A 17,093-nucleotide genomic window follows, 5' to 3' on the forward strand; every position below is an offset into this window, starting at 1 on the left:
CAGACGGGATTAAGGAAGAAAGGTCAAAATTGAATACAGGAAGAGCAGCGAGGCTCCTCGGTGGGCGGTGAGAAGAATAAGGGACGGGATGTTGGAGTTGTAGCAAAAGAAGGGAAGGATGACGAAGCTCCTTTCGCTTTCGGGCTCGGCTGGCTGCGTTGCGCGAAACAGAAAGCTGGGTTGGAGTTGGGGGGCGCTGCTGCCAAGGGGAGAGTCGCTATGTAACTAACAGGCGGCTCCAGTCCAAATTGGTCGATAATTTAAGACGGAATTTCTGTACGGTTACGTTGCGGTACAGGCAGAGACAGGGGGCCATTTGGGGCCATTGGCAGCTTGGGCAGCTAGCTTCAATGTTCCCGGGGGACAGGAGCACAGACCATCCGCTGTCGCGTTTGGCCCCTAATCATCGACAGGTACACTAAGATAAATACTTCTAATAGATCATGGTAATCTGCATACCTACTCACTCTTTCTTGCTTTAGCCACTCCCTGGCACATGTGTTCTTCTCTGTAGATCGCAGGGGAAAAAACTCGGATACAACCAACTCTGATGATTATTCCCTAGTAGTACTATTCAAGTGCTGTCTTCTGATACTCCGCGTCTCAGACCTTCATCTGAAACATTCCCAGCGGCTCTGTTGCATACTGAAGTATAAACCTTCAAGGGCCACTAGCGCCATGTGTAGGCATCTAAGGTAAGGTCGGATAAGGTAGGCTAATACCTAGTAGGCGCATACTGCATGCGCTCCTGACAACAAGGAGTAGCTCAATGAACGCCAGTGGTAGCAAAACCATACAACAAATCCTATCCATACAGGTCCGCCGTACAGCCCGGCTCGTTCTCAAACGCAGCAGCGTCCATACACCCCAACTAGGTGGTACTGCTGGTCGGGAATTGGTCGGCATTCTTCTTAGCCCATGCCTTGAAGTCCACTTTGCTCGCACCCAGCGCTCCTGCGAGGCCGTATTGGGTTTCGATGCCCTCAACGCGGTGTGTCGAGTTGAGGTTCTTCACCAGAACGATCTGGTAACAAGTAGCAGAGCCCTGTCGGGACACAATGGTAGAGTAGGCGAGGAAATACTCCCAGATCTATTTAGGAGGTCAGTTATAGTCTTGTAATTTGGTTCGACTCAAATGACTTACGCGGAACCATCGCTTTCCGTACTTGGCCTCGACTTTGTCGCGGTTGGCCATCCAGTTTCTGTACCATCGCCAAAGTGTGGCCGAGTAGTGAACGCCAATGGTGTCGATGCCCTTGATTTCCCAGCCGGAAGCCTCGAGCTTGTCGACAAAGAAGCCAAGAGGAGTGGAAGCGTCTGCGCCCGGGAAGATGTACTTGTTCATGAACAGGCCCCAGATCAGATCCTCATACTGCCACGGCTTTCGCAGGCCCGCAATCTGAAGGAAAAACACGCCGCCGTCGTCCGTCATGTCGTAAACCTGCTTAAGGAAACTCTGAAACTTGCGGACACCGACGTGCTCGGCCATCTCGAGGCAAGTCACCTTCTGGTAGCCTCCTTTGGGGACAGGAATGTCACGATAGTCCATGCAGAGAATCTTGCTCTGCTCCTCGGGTATGTCAGCATTGCGGAGAGCCCTGTTGCCCCAGGCGGTCTGATTGTGGCCCAGGGTGATACCGGTAGCATGAGCACCAAAGTTGACACTGGCGAAGCGGGCCAGGGTGCCCCATCCGCATCCGATATCGAGGAGTGTCTCTCCCTCCTTGAGGCCGATCTTTTCGCATACCACAGCCATTTTGTTGTCCTGGAGCTCCTCCAATGTCTCCTCCGAGTGAATATCGCTGACTATGCCCGAAGTATAAATCATTCGCGGGCCCAAGAACCAGCCGTAGAAGTCGTCGCCTCGGTCGTAGTGGTCACGCACCTGCTCCTCGTCTGTTTTCTATCGTTAGATACGCCAATGGCCCTTTTGTGCTACCAGCAACAAATGCTTACCTTGAGAGCGGGAGTGCATGATAACCTCGGGTAGCATGCCAAACAAGAAGAACTTGCAGAGGCTCAGGGTAAAGCGAAAGCTAGACCAATCGTGTCTATACTCCATGACCTCGAGGCAGTCGCCGTTGAAATCGACGTCGCCGTCAAAGTACATCTCATGGAAAGTCTCCATAGGGATCTTTTTACGGCCATGGTACATGACCTGGTCCGACTGCTTCTTGAAGCTGAGGTAGTGCTCGATAGGGCGACCGGGGTATCTGGCCTTGTCATTTTTGCGCGGAGACATGGCGGAAGCAACGATCCAGAAGCCCACGAAGATCGGGATGCTCGTGAAGAGGCCAAAGAAGATGGCCGTCTTAGTGCCACCTCCGACCTGCCATGAGATCCATAGTGGCACGCCGGCAATCAAGGACAACAGAAAGAGGGTCGAGAAGGAGTTGCTGCCAGCAGCATCGGCGGGCAGGGGAGCATTCTTGATAGTCGGGTACTGTCGAGCGGGAGTTGCAATAGTTAGCTCGCTGCTGGCGCCATGTGTAGGTAGTGGACGGTACAATCACAGAAACGGCCGGCTAATACTACTCACCGAAGTAGTTCGCACACCACAATCCGCGTGCTTCTCAAAAGTGGGGAGTGGGAGCTCTGGGAGTTTCGATAAACTCAAACTCCGACTCGCTCCCGGTAGTGCTCAAGGGTTTGGACATTGTAGGGACTGGCAATAGACTTCAGCTCTTGCGAGGGCCGCAAAAGAGCTGGGTTGGAGGCCTTCAGTTCAGAAGACTGAGAGGTCTCTAGATGCGTCCAAACAGGAAGACAGAGGGGAAAGCCCCGATGTTTGTGTGCTTGGTCACGAAGGTAGGCGTTTGCGGTTCACTACGACCCAACCTTGAACGTCATGCAAGCACATGCAGACGGGTCGTGCTGTCAAATCAAAGGGCATGCATGGGCGTGCATCAATAGATTCGGTATGGACCTCACTGTCCATGCACCTGCTCTATTTTCAACCTAGTTCCAGGTTCGTCCCTTCTCTCATCAAGAAATAGAGATAGAGATAGAAATAAAGATACCTTCCTTCATGTTCTTCATATTGTACAGGGCAAACTTCTGTGCACATGCAATCCGTCAATACAGCGATATTCATCTTGACCGCCAGACACAAACAAATCGAAATGCCCCTCCATCCCGCTCCCCTCCAAAAGGAGCTGGTGGGGGAAGGGAAGACCTTGAGCTTGTCCTCTGGGCCAATGGGGTGTTGCTGTCAGGAGCATTACCAGCTTCTTGGGTCGCTGGTGTTGGTGACACTTAAGCTAAGCCCTTCTGTCAAACAGATATCACCAAACTGAAACATACATATGGGCATGCCGCCACTGTGTGCACCAAGACCCGGCTAAGTCGGTTGACATATTGAAGTAAACTGAGGTTCGAAATCGTGGCCTGATTTTATCTGGTTTCTGATCGAAAGGTAAGTACTCAATAGTCGGTTGTTTGTAGTTGAATTGGGTGCGGTTGTAGCCGGGAAGAGCACATTTCCTCCTAAGCATAATCCACGTTTCCGGGTGGGGTATATATTCTCGATAATGTAATACGATAGGTCCGCTCTAGAGACCGCGCACCAGGAACCCAGGCATGGGTGGTAAAAAGGTAAAATGGAACCTCCTACTCCCTCTAGCTTAGGAGCACCTCCAGCCGCCGCAACTCGGCGACCCTGCATGATAAGAACTCGCAAAGCCCCCAAAAGGACAAACTGCAAAAGATAACATCGTGAAGCGTTGCTGTGTGAGGGAATCGAACCCCCGGTAAGTCACTGATGCAGGGGTATACGTAATTCTTTCACTTTCCTATTTCATTTTTTTTTCTAGCTTGGAAGGCTAGAATTCTACCACTGAGCTAACACAGCCTTCCTCAGTATTTGATTATCGCTGAAAAATTATCAGTGTAAAATACATCATATAGACGGTTCCTCCCACAAGGTTAAAGATTATCAGAGCACCGATGCCCAAATGCGAAATGTACTTCCCAAAATACTGAGGGAAAATATTTATTCATCACCCGCCTCCGTCAATTTCACTTGTGTGGGAGCCAGCCAACTCACTTCGGGCGCCTGAGCTGGCCATCAGGGTTGCCTGGTAAAGGGAAGGCTACCTAGCCACCCCATAGATCCAAGTATTGTGCGCATATCGCGTCGCTTTGCGCCATTTCGCGGCATACAAATTTACTTTAAGATGATGTAGTGGCTCACGAGGTTCGAAATTGAAGCCCGGGCGGCGATCTGCCTCAAAGGATTGGTGTGCTCGTAGTTGAAGACTCCTCGGTCCTCCACTCCATGCTCGTTCTGATAGGGTCGATGGAAAGACCGATGTTTACGACACGCAGGGCTTACATCGCAAATAGCGTTATTGGCTAATGCTAACAGTGGCTCAAAATATCATACCTGCATACTGCATGGATGGATGGTAGTAGACTGGCCTGGTCCAGGACTGACATCAGGGTGGTTTGTAGTATAGTACTGCAAGCTCCACATGGAACTTCAAAAGCTCGGTCTCGATAGGCAAGCGTGGCTTGGCTGGATCAAACCGATGAACCCAAGTAATGTAGACAAGAAGAGGCTGTTTCTAGCCCTGTGCCCCTGGTGTTAGATTCAAGACTACAATGTACTCGAAGGGCTTACATTTGGCAGTGTGTAGTCAGTTGACCGCCGTATATTTCTGTGTATGATATTCTGCATCTTTTTGCCCTTCTGGAGTCCGTAATTATATTTATATAGTTTATAGTCTACCTGATCTCTTGGTAATGGGCACTTGAGTAGTCAAACTTGATGAGTGACTTAAAGACTCATCGGCGCCCTTGACTGACTAGAACAGCTCAGGGTTACAGGACAGGAGGACACATCTACTTTTCCACCCATCTTGCAAGGAGTAAATCTCTTGCTATATTCGGAAGCTCCCAGCAACGCGCCTCATCAAATCTGCTCACTCTCGAATGTAAGTAACCTGCTTGCCCACTCCTTCCTGCCAACCGTGCGTAATGGTACCATCGTCACATCCCTATAGCAAAGCAACTATCTCCGTGATATATAAATGCCAGTCTGTTGGCCACCGCTCGACGCGAGAGTGGCAGCAGAAAAACCAGGCACTGCAAGGATGCAAACGGCCTGGGCTGTCTCGTCCCACACAACTTGCAGTCGGATAAGGTTCAAGGCGGACAGCCGCATATACGGCAACCCCTCACCCCCAGATTCCTGCCAGATACAGTTTGGTGCCATGTGCGAGAACCCGTGGGGGATCGTATGACTTGAAGTGTGTTTCCCTGCTATTTTCTATCTCCTGACGCCACCCCTTTGGGATATTACTGGAGTCCGGAGATGGATGTCACCAGGTTAGATAGGCTTGCGTTATGTCTTTTTTTCTTTCTTTTTCACTTTGCGCCCACAGCCACCCGAGCCAGAATGAGCATAAACTCAGAGACTTCCAAGGTTCATGTCTGTCAAGCTTGAGATCATATATGCTCATGTGTAACAACTTTTCCAGCAGCGTCTTTGCTGTCTCGCTGTTACTTCGTTTCCCCATTCCATATATTGCAGAACCTCTATACCAAGCTAGATCAGTGAGATATGCCCCGAAACGGAGCTCAAATCGCACAACATTGTGACACAACATGCATCCTAATCTCTGGGCACAGGTGCTCCTGAACCGAGGAAAGCTTCAACCCTACATAGTTCACTTTGTACACTTTGTTACCGGAGCCTCAATGTCCCTTAATGTTACTCAAGCCGGTCACACATGCCGGACGACCCTGTCGTTCTGCCGTTCTCGTGATATGTCTTTGCCTTGAGGCTCGACAGGGTCTTGGGAAAGGATGAACCGTGGTTGCCCTCAGCGTTCCAGAGCTTAGTCCGTGGGCAGGTGCCCGCCATCCATGTTAAATGCCAAGACCTGAACGTCTCTGGTCTATGAACCATGTGGCGGCTTCTAGCATTGCCTCGAACCAGGACGATCTAGGGCTACATAACTTAAAATCGGCGTCGACTCTTCCATCTTCACCTGATCTAGCTACGTGTAGCGTGAGGCTCAAGGGTGTACCAGATCAGACAGATCCTTGTCTGGCCGAGTGCATAATACTATATGGTTTAAACGTATGGTGGAGTATTAGAAAGTGCCTCCATCTGGCAAACTTTCTCCAGTATGTAGATCAGAGCACTATACATTTCCTCATCCATTATGCCTCTGTTCTACCCCGGATCTTATCTAAAGCTTCAATAGTCAACCGTTATGCACCACAGAGAAAACCAACCTACCACTACCTCCACTGAGTCTAAAGAGCACGACGTGAGCCGGGATCGGGTACCACACGTCTCTAACGTCCAATTGGAAAGGACATCAAGCAGCGACATGATGGGTGACGTACCAATCACCACAGGCGACGCCAGCCGCGCCGCTGATAATGAGAAGAACATGACCCTCAAGGAAGCCTTGCGAGTCGGCAAGAAGGGCATCCTGTGGGCCATCGTCTGCGCGTCCAGCACGGTCATGGAAGGGTTCGATCTAGCACTGCTAGGTGGCTTCTACGCATACCCAGCCTTCCAGGTGAGTCCTTCCCCCTCCTCACTCCCTTATGTTAAAGGACGAGAGGTTGATCTGGCACGCACAGATGAAATTTGGAAACCTATACAAAATTGACACCGACGGCACTAAACACTACGAGGTGCCGGCGGCATGGCAGACCGCGTTGTCGGCCGGCGCCCAGATTGGTCAGATCATGGGCCTCTGCCTTTCCGGCATGGCGGCCCAGAGGTTCGGGTACAAGCGCACCGTGATAACGGCCCTGCTGTTCATCTCCGTGTTCGTCTTCATCCCGTTCTTCGCGCCCTCCCTCGAGGTGCTGCTGGTGGGCGAGGTTTTGCAGGGCATTCCCTGGGGCGTGTTCGAGGCCATGCCAGCCTCCTACGCGGCCGAGGTCGTCCCGCTGGCGATCCGTCCCTACATCACCACGTACTCCAACCTGTGCTGGGTGTTCGGCCAGCTGCTGGCGACTGGCGTCCTCCGGGCCTGCTTGACCATGGGCGGTGAGAACGAATGGGCGTACAGGCTCCCATTCGGGCTGCAATGGGTCTGGCCGCCACTCATCCTCATGTTCATGGCCTTCGCCCCCGAATCACCTTGGTATCTGGAGAAGAAAGGATTCGGCGACCGTGCCAAACTTTCGCTCCGGCGCATCACCAACTACAACGAGCAGCAGATCCAGGATGCTTACGAGAATATCAAGCACACCGTGGTGATCAACCGGCAATGCCAAGGGGACAGCCAAACCGGGAGCCCCAAAGGGAACATCAAGACTGCCCTGATGGAGTTTCCCCGTTGCTTCGAAGGCCAGGATAGACGCCGTACCGAGATTGCGTGTGGTACGTGGATAAGCCAATCGCTCTGTGGATCCAGCTTGATGGGGTTTGCCCCTTATTTCTTCCAGGCCACAGGTCTATCGGCCGAGGCGGCTTTCAGCTTGCAGTTGGGTGGACTGGGACTCGGCGTGATGGGTACCTTATTGGCTTGGGTGTTCATGAGCTACATCGGGCGAAGGAGGATCTATACCATGGGCCTTGGCGCTCTCTGTGCTTTGCTGCTGTTAATGGCAATACTGAGTTTCGCAGCCATGGATAAAGTGGGTGTTCCGTGGACTGTGGCAGCCCTTGTAAGTCAAGTTCTGTCTGTCACTCATCTCAAATCCTGCTCACTTTGAAACTAGCTCGCCGTATACATTTTCGTATACGATTCAACAGTTGGGCCTTGCTGTTACAGTATTGTAACGGAGGTGCCTTCTGTGCAACGCAGGGCGGCAACAGTCGCCCTAGCCAGGATATGTTACAACCTTTGTGGTAAGTAAATCTGTCTCCCAGCAATATTTGGAGGGTCCATGTCCAAGGCTATTTGATGCTGACCTTTATGATAGGCATCTTCAGTGTCGTGATGAACCCACTGATGCTGAACCCAACCAGCTGGGGCTGGGGTACCAAATCGACCATTTTCTGGACAGCACTCTGCGCCATGTGCCTTGCCTGGACTTACTTCAGACTGCCAGAGACCAAAGGCCGAAGCTTTGCTGAGCTGGACCTTTTGTTCCATCAGGGGACAAGTGCACGAAATTTCCAGAGGGCTGTTGTCAACCCGTTTACCACCTGTGTGTTGGATGTCGGAGAACCAGACGGGCGTGTTTCCACCCCATCCACTCCAGGAAGCCAAGAGAAAGAAACTGGAGGCGTTTCCATTCCATCGACTTTAGGAGGCCAAGAGAGAGTGGTTGCAGAGCACAAGGCCTGAAAAGGGTTTGAAGGACAAGATGTGGCATTAACCTCCCTTCTGTTGTACAATACTGTACAATATCATGAATTGTGATGTAGACAGGCGTATCTTAGGTATAATTCTATACAATTAGTTATTTGTCACTAGAAACAGATATTTAAACATACGGTGTCTTAGTAGGTATTATGGTATTAGTGCACTCCCAATCTGTATTTGGTATGCGGTCTTCTCGATTCGTTGGCTGCACCCAGCACAGAAAGAACATGTAGAACGTAAGCTGAACGACTGTTTCCTTCTGCCTTCTCCAGAGTGTGAGATTAACTGTATGGGGCAACTTCCATATGCTTCGATTGCTGCACTTTGCGTGCGTAGAGAAAAGTGCTGCTTGACTTGCATCAAATTGATGTCAGGCGTATAGAACGGTGTGCACTCTAACGGCGGGAATCCCTATCACGATGTCGACGACTGTCCCGATCCCGGTCATCGTGTCTTCGACTATAGTCACCATGACTTCCTCTGTCACGCTCACGCTCGCTTTTGTAGCTGTGCGAACTATCCCGGTGCCGCCGCTCTTTTTCCTTCTCCTTCTCCCTCCTATATTCGTCAAGGCGTGGGCGCCGTTCGCGATGGCCGCGCTTCTGAGCCAGCTCGGCTTTTTTAATTTCCTCGTCCTCCTTTGCTCCGAGGCCCAACAGAGCTGGCCTACGCTTGACTTCTTTGGGCCGGGATCCTTGACTCTTTCCGTCGAAACCCATACCACGAAGCATCGCAAGCCCAAATTCGCCATCTGGGATCTGGTCATATTCTTCCAAGGTGGACACATCTGCCGCAGTTTGATAGTCTCTTTTGAGGGCGTCGTCCTCCGTCGTATTGGATGCGGCAGGGATGACAATTTTCTTTTTCCGCTCGTCGTCCTTCCCCATTAAGGCGTTTAATGCATCCCGGTCGGCATCAACGCGGCCTTCTGTTTTGCTCTGGCCATCTTCCTCGGGTGTGGAGTTTTCAGGATTTCTCGGAGCAGGCTCCGGACCATCACCCTCAGCTGGTGACTTGTCTGTATCGGCCGACTTTTTCGTGACCGTAAGGCCCCATTTGATCTCCTTGTCCTGGTCTGCTGGTTCTGTTTCCTTTGATTGGCCGCTAAAACGAGCCTCTTTCTCGTGTGGTAGCACTTCCCTTCCAGGTCTCTTAGATTTTGCGCTTGCTTTCCAGTCCCGATTGTTCTGACAGGCTATGACCAGCGGACGAGAAGATGTGCGCGCAGATTTCGCATCTCGAGGTTGCCTGTCGTTCTGAGCCCCTCTCGCGCCGAAGGAGGTGACGGCTTCGTGCTTCCCTGAATATGTGTCGTCCTCTGATTCTGAGTCACCGCCCAGTGCATGTGGTCGAGGCCGCTTGCCCAGGGACGAGGAAGGCTGTGGTTTCTTATTATTGGTAGGTCTTGATGACGAAGCGGATGGAGAGCCAAACTTGATCGCTATTCGGGGCGCTTGTGCATGGTTCTCGGAGCCCGACATGGTGAGTCGTGCCCGTGTGTTCGGATTGCGGCGAGTATGGTCGACAAAGCGAATGTGTTGAGTGAGGAAGCTGGTTAGATCAGATATGTATGACTGATGTCGGCGTAAGTAATAGAAACATTCAATCGCAAATAGGTACCAGCCTCGGTACCCTGTCAATAGTGCATTTGGTGTGGAAACAGGCCTACCAGCAGCGCTAGAGAGCTTGAGTTGAGTTCTGTTCCAAAGTGTGGCTTTCGGACATGCAAAATGTGGCTGAACACTGGTCGGAACCGCCACAAACACGTTCAATCAAGCTGGCTCACTGGCTTTTTGGATTTGCTTCTAATTGTTGTCTTCATGAGACTGATGGGATTTTGGCAATTCTTTTTCATGCAATACACTTGGATCGTTTAATAAATCTGGGTTATGACGGAAACTCCTTCTCCGATGTATAATGTTTAACAATCTTGGGCAAAATACTGCCCGGACCCATCGCTCCGGAACGCCTGTATGTATGGATGGATGTGTAAAGATGCAGATTTCATACCCAGAGGCTCACTTATGAACCATAGGTGGGCCTTGCAAAGACGTACGGATACCTGCAGTATGTTGACGTTAACCATCCTTGAACTACCTGCCATGGATGGTTATTGAAACGACGATGCGTGCCAGCGGATCAATCCAAGAATCCCACGGGTGGCTGACCTGAGATTCTCAGAATGAAAAGCACACGCCCCGGACTCTTTTCCGCACCTCAGTTAAAGCTGGAGGAGCCGGTTTCAGGCTCATAAGAAGAATTGTAGACCATATTTTACCTCTTAAATGTTGAATAAGGATATCGAATGTCACCTGTCATGTACCTACTTGTATGTACCTACCTGGTAGAGTGACTGTACATATATCTATGCATCCTATTCAGAGCAGGGAAACTTTCACTCGCCAGAAAAACCACGACTCGTTGGAATTCAGCTTGACACTTGACTACTACTTATGGAAAGGCTCGTCAAGCCTACATACTACGGACAGGAATTGGATGATCATCCCGAGATATACTATCCGAGTCATATACTTACATCCCATTGGCTTACATGACTAACCCTGGATGGCTTTCTTCTCCCTCTTTGAAACGTCACAGCTATGAATAACTCAAGGATAGGTATGTATACGGTCTTTTTACACCAATAGCGTTGGGCTCATGACATGATGTTTCGAAACATCCGGGAATGCAGCTATTTACCAAGTACCTCCGCCCAGTATGGAGGCATGCAGGCTCAGATTATTAGTTACCTGTAGGAAGTACATGAGCACACTGGTGCAATCCAGCCCGCAGAGCCTCGCCAGCTCTTGACCGTCGCAGTCCATCATCTTTCATTGAATGCATGCAGTGCGAAATTTGTTCAGGATCGATGATATATATTCCCCCTTTGGGACACCAAAGTGATACCTGTATGGTTTACGAAAAGGTGTTGCGATGATGCAACTGACGGAGTAGGTGTCATTGTGGATAGAGGCGTCCAATGCAAACCATGTTTGCTGAGCAAAGACTAATGACAGAAAACTGCCCAGCCTATCACGTCCTTCTCCCAACCACCATACGCAGATTGCAGAATGGACAGTCGGCAAGCTACATGCATGCTTTCACTTTGCATCGGTACATCCTGCCTGCATCATACCTCTCCCTTTGTAGGAGCCTGAAAAGAAATAACTTTTAAGCCAACCTTGCCTTTCTTTGCGTGTTGATGGATTCGCCTTTGATTGCTTGCTTGCTTTCGCAGAGCCATGAATTATTGGAAGAATGTGTGTGCCTTTGGATCAATGTAAGTGATAGACAACAAATGCATGCATTGCCCATATTTTTTGATGCTTCTACGTACCCATCCATCATGCATCAATGTAGGTATGTACTGTACTGTACTGCTGCTCCCTGATGTCCCTCTCCCCTCCCTGCCGGGCCTGCACGGTTCCAATGAATCAATTTCATCCCCTCCTGGTAGGTGCAAGTTACTGGGCAGCCCAGCCTTGTACTGGGCCTATTGGAAAGCCGCCGGAAGCTAATAAGGTGCTAACAGCACTTTGCCTGCCCGCCTACGACACGTTGATACTGCTAAACTGACTGATGCCTGCTCCTCTCTGGAAATCAGCATTTCGAGCAATTGGCACCACGCAACACCATCACGAACACCCCGGTGGATGAAAAAATCAATCGGCCTCATTGACCAAACACGTTTTCAATTGCTCTACCACAACGCCATCACTTTTATCCTCGAAAACCACGGCGTTCGTCTCCCACAGCTCCATTAAGTTTGGGAAATCGTCCGCTTTTCCTCCAAAGCGGATGTCGTCGCCGCTGATGCTATGACTGAGGTCGTACCAGCCGACCACACGCCGCTCTTGCACGAAAAGCGAGGTCATCTCAAGTAAGTCCTGCATCAGATGATAGAGCTCAATTAGCCGACTCTTTTCATACCATTTTTGTGATATTTACCATTTGCAGTGCGGCTGTACGATCGCGGAAGAGGAAGTTGAGGGAAGTCTATGCGGTCGCGACCGTTGATGATGGCCTCCCCAATATCAGTCTTCTAAACCCGGACGCGCCACCCACCAACCTCGGCGAATCTCGGTTTCTTGAAGTGTCAGACATCTTACGGTACGTCTTAACTATAGGTTTGCCAATTTGCACGACATTGCGACCGCGTCTTCACTCATTCTGCGCATTCCTACTAACCCAGTAATTACTACAGAGGGCGCAGATTTAACGAGTCGAGTATCCCAGCCAGACCTATACCACGCCCGGATGCTCCTCGCCAACCCGTCACCAATGGCCCTCCCAATCCAGTCCAGCAGCCTACCGCACATGGACAGAAACCGCCAGTAAACGGAGGCCAGCGCCCTGCACACCATGGGCCAACCGTCGCTGCAAGACCTAGTCCTGGGACTCCCGATGTCCCAAGACCTCAGGGAGCGGTTCATCCTGGAACCCAAACGACGCCCTCGCTCGCACAACCGAAAACGACTCCCGCACCACCCGCGCGACAAAGCCATCCGCCTCCAACCCCTACGGATCAGAATGCACGTTCTGGCGTGCGATCAGTTCTCAAGCCTATCGACAACCAGCCAGTGCAGCAAGGAAAGCCTGTTAAGAGCACATGGGTCGATCCTAGCAGCCTCGCCGCCCAGCAAGCACCGCCAGCACACCCATCGAGTATCCAAACCGTCGCTGCGCCGCGGGAAGCTCCCAGTGCAACTCAAAACAATAACCTTCCGGAGAAACCACAGAACGCCCAAACCCACAGTCAAGATGGAGGACAATTGAAGCAAGAGGTTCCAGCAGCATCTGGTACGCCGCCTATTTCGGAGAAGGCTCATCTGTCACTCAATGTCGTACCGCCGCATGACTCTCGATCTATGGACACACTCTCATCGCCGGGATCTACTGCGCAAACTGCCACGACACCCGCAGTCGCCGACACGTCGACCAACACTAGTCCGGACCACGATGGGATGCAGGGTATGGAGAAGATAGAAGCGGAACCCATAAAGTCAAACGGCCTTGTTACACCAACCGCCGAGAGACATATGCCCGCCGAAACCCCAGGGTCTGTGATTGCGACGTCGCGAGAAGTGGAAGCACAATTACTTCGTGATTCGGCCGAAGCCGTAGAGGCACGATCCAATCAGCCGAAAGAGCCCGAGACGGCAGCACCCCCGCCACAAGAGGCTGCAAACGTTGCTGATACTCGAGGGCCTGAAGGCGGGAAGCCTGTGCAAATGACGCCGGCAAAGACAACGAGTCAGCCTCCTCAGAAAACCGATAGCGATATCGTCATGGCCGATGCACCCGCCTCAGAGCAAAGTATCGACAGCCAGGCAAGGAAAGAAACCAGGCCTCCGAATGAAGAGCCCAGGCTTGACCAGGCTGCTGCAGGGCCGTCGAAGACCGCAGAATCTTCCGAGTCGATTTCATCCACTCCACAGCCCGAAAAAGCCGTTACGCGCATTGCTTCAGGAGCTGCGAAGCAGAGATCTGTATTGGAAATCCTAGCTGGTGACCCCTCTAAATCTACAACTACATCACGCCCGTCAAGTTCAGGAGCTCAGTCTCAGGTACCAATCACACCAACGTCCCAGTCTCCAAGGCCCCGCGGACGTAGTCTGGTTGATCGAATCCGAGCCAAGGAAAAAAGCAAACTCTCGACAGTTGTCTTTGGTAAGCAATCACGCAAGGCTTCTGATTCTTCGAGGTCACTGGTTCATACTCGGTCCAAGTCGGTTGGTCACATCCCAACCGACGACTACTTTACTCCGCTCTTTGTCCAAGGGTTTTCCAATGGGAACAAGTGGATGAAGCCGCTGGAGCAGATACTGCACCATGCCCATAAGACAGTTTCTACGCCGGACTCTTATACACAGATACTTGACAACCAGGCCTGTAAAGTACTTAGGAGGGTTTACCAACTTCAGCAACAGGACAAGTGGTCACTGAGGCAACCTAAACGATGCCAAGAGCCCACGCGCCCGACCTCTCACTGGGATGTGATGCTTAAGGAAATGAAATGGATGCGGACAGATTTCCGAGAGGAGAGAAAGTGGAAACATGCCGTCGCGCGTAACCTAGCCAACGCTTGTGCGGAATGGGTATCGAAGCCTGCTGAGCGAAAGTCACTACAGGTCAACGCGAAGACGCCTGAAGAGCCCACGAGGAAGGAAATGAGAGATGGGGAACCCGCACTGCCGAGAGAAGACACGAATATGGCTGATGGCGTCGAAGAGACGAGTTCCGAACACCCGACTCCGGGCCTTGATGCATCTGGTGATGCGGATTCGCCATCTGATGATGTGGATGACCCTAACGAAATGTTCTTGGACACTGTGGCACCTTCTGCCATCTTTGCCCTTGATGACAATGATGTGGTGTTTGGTCTCAGCCACTCTCCTAACACGGACCGGCTCTTAGACGAACTCCCTATGTATGGGTCCCCTTTGAAGATCCCGGAACCGGATCTGGTTGCTCTAAAAACAGACCCTGATGCACAGTGGAAACGGGAGGCATTGCCATTGAGCAAGTATGTCGAGGGGCGTATAGAGCTGGAAGCGAGCGAGCCTCCTCGGAAGCGAAGCCGCTATCAGTACGTGCAGGAAGACGAAGATGACGATGAGGTCATTTTCTGTCACCAAGCGAGCGATTTGTCTCCTCTGCCTCCCGAAAACCCACACGTTGCGTTATTCCAACCTGCAAACAAGCCAATCAGGGATCGCTTACATGCGGGCCACCAATTTCGACCGCCCAACGAGCATACGATGCCATTCCAGAGCTTCTATGAGTCTCGTAGCTGTTCACAGTGGACCATCAACGAAGACGACGAACTTCGATCTTTGGTTCGTGAGTATTCATATAACTGGTCGCTCATATCCAACATGCTATCTACCAAGTCGGTATTTGCTTCGGGTGCTGAAAGACGGACGCCTTGGGAGTGTTTTGAACGCTGGGTAATGCTCGAGGGGCTACCTCATGATATGCAAAAGACACAGTACTTCAAGCTGTGGCAGGGCCGCATTGATTCAGCGCAGCAGACTATTCGACAACAGAATCAGAACGCACTTGCACAGCAGGCGCAACAGCAGCAGCAACAGCAGCCTGCTCAGCAATCCCAAACGCCCAATGGAGGTAGCGGTCCCGTAACGCCGATTGTCAGGAGGCGCCTCTCGCTGCCGGTCAAGGTGGAACGCAGGCGCAACCAGAAGCATCTTACCATGATCGACGCGATGCGGAAGCTCGCCAAGAAACGGGAGACGACGGTCCAAAAGCAACAACACGCTGCTGGCATCGCCGCCATGCGCAAAGCGCAAGAGCAGCCTCAAGCGAGGGTTGGTCCTATCAAGACACCTAGGGAGTACAGCATCATGCGCTGGGAACGAGATCAGGCCATGGCAGAAAGGCTGGCAGAGCGAATGGCACAGCACCAGCAACAACGTGCCGCCGAGGCACAGCGCAGAGTACGAAACGCCGCCGTTGCTGGTACAACATCGAACAGTAACACTAATCGACAGACACAGGCTCAACAACTGCAAGCGAGGACACAACAGGGACAGGCGGCACAGTTGGCAGCAGCTGCACAGCAGAATACGCAAATGTCTCCGAACCCGACGGCGCAACTGGGAGCTACACACCCACATGCTGCTGTGGCCCGGCCAAACTCTGCCAACCATATGGCGGTCAACGGCCAAGCTCGACCACGCATGCCGATGCCGGGAACACCTAATGGCAACGGGGCTCAGGGCCACGTTGGCGGTGGTAATCTCGTGGCACCGATGCAGATGAACGGCAATGGCCAGATGCAAGTGCCTGTGGTAAATGGTCAGTCGAGGATGTCGATGCCGGCAACACCAGATCTTGCTACGGTGATGCGAGCACAGCAGATTTCCGCTGAGCAGCGGCATGCTGTGCAGTTGCGTCAAGCACAGCAGCAGCAGCAGCAGCAGCCACACCCGATGCAACAGACAAACAGCATGCCGCAGACATCTCCGCCTGCTAATCGTGCTACGATCGCCAACGGTGTGAACCAGAAGAGTTACTTGAACAACAACGCTCAAGCAATGCTCTTCAACGCATCAAACTCGTCAGGGCTATCGACTCCTCCAGCGTCGGGACTTACTCTGCCAGCTGGCCATGCTGGTTCACCAAGGCCACAGATGCCTCCGCAGATCCATCAAACATATCTCACCCAACTCCAGCACATAGAGAATCAAATCCGGCAGTCGCATCCCAACACTCCCCAGGAAATGGTCCGGGAGATGGCGCGACAACTGCTCCAGAATCGGCATAATAACCTTGCACAGTCGGCCAGAGAGGCTATGAATGCGGCAGCGGGCGGGTCTGGCCAGACACCTGTCGCCAATGGCCCTCACCAATACGCCCAGCTCCTCCGAGCCCAGCAACAAGCTCAGGCGGCGGCAGCAGCTCAGGCGCAGCAACAGCACCCTCAACACCCGCAGCACAACTCTCCCCAGTCACAACAGTCACAGCATAGCCCTCCACTTCCGCAACAGCCGTCACAGCAGCAGCAAAATACTCCGCATGCTCAGCACCCACACAATGCTCAGCAGCAGCAGCCGCAGCCGCAGCATCAGCAACATTCAGGACAGAATGGTCAAAAATCCCAGCTTAGCCCTCAACTCCAGCAGCATCAACAGCAGCAGCATCAGCAGCAGCAGCAGCAGCAGCAACAACAACAACAACGCAATGCTAGTGCCGGGAGTCCAACTCCGCCTGTGCCGGCTGTGGCGAAGTCGTAGAGCGAAAGAGGCTATACTTGGCATGGATGGTTATGTATGTACTCCGGAAGGGCCG

At 52.0% G+C, this 17,093-nt stretch overlaps 4 protein-coding genes across 4 annotated transcripts; 2 read left to right on the top strand and 2 right to left on the bottom strand.

Moving 5' to 3' along the window:
- Positions 1-871: 871 nt before the first annotated feature.
- PG997_005126 (cyclopropane-fatty-acyl-phospholipid synthase) lies at positions 872-2,657 on the bottom strand (the record flags this gene model as incomplete). Its single annotated transcript, XM_066809441.1, has 4 exons — positions 872-1,090; positions 1,145-1,896; positions 1,957-2,477; positions 2,620-2,657. 4 exons carry the CDS (start codon positions 2,655-2,657, stop codon positions 872-874), a joined length of 1,530 nt encoding a protein of 509 aa, XP_066673059.1.
- Positions 2,658-6,344: 3,687 nt separating this feature from the next.
- On the top strand, positions 6,345-8,264 carry PG997_005127 (Sugar porter family MFS transporter; the record flags this gene model as incomplete). Its single annotated transcript, XM_066809442.1, has 4 exons — positions 6,345-6,536; positions 6,601-7,638; positions 7,693-7,822; positions 7,897-8,264. The coding sequence occupies 4 exons, from the start codon at positions 6,345-6,347 to the stop codon at positions 8,262-8,264; spliced, it is 1,728 nt and encodes a 575-aa protein (XP_066673060.1).
- Positions 8,265-8,677: 413 nt separating this feature from the next.
- On the bottom strand, positions 8,678-9,763 carry PG997_005128 (uncharacterized protein; the record flags this gene model as incomplete). The annotated part of the gene is made up of 1 exon (XM_066809443.1): positions 8,678-9,763. The coding sequence occupies one exon, from the start codon at positions 9,761-9,763 to the stop codon at positions 8,678-8,680; it is 1,086 nt and encodes a 361-aa protein (XP_066673061.1).
- Positions 9,764-12,100: 2,337 nt separating this feature from the next.
- PG997_005129 (uncharacterized protein) lies at positions 12,101-17,038 on the top strand (the record flags this gene model as incomplete). The annotated part of the gene is made up of 3 exons (XM_066809444.1): positions 12,101-12,162; positions 12,240-12,409; positions 12,582-17,038. The coding sequence occupies 3 exons, from the start codon at positions 12,101-12,103 to the stop codon at positions 17,036-17,038; spliced, it is 4,689 nt and encodes a 1,562-aa protein (XP_066673062.1).
- Positions 17,039-17,093: the final 55 nt, after the last annotated feature.

The sequence above is a fragment of the Apiospora hydei genome (assembly GCF_038363865.1).
Source record: "Apiospora hydei strain CBS 114990 chromosome Unknown utg000004l_segment0_segment0, whole genome shotgun sequence".
NCBI classification, from domain to species: Eukaryota; Fungi; Ascomycota; class Sordariomycetes; order Amphisphaeriales; family Apiosporaceae; genus Apiospora; species Apiospora hydei.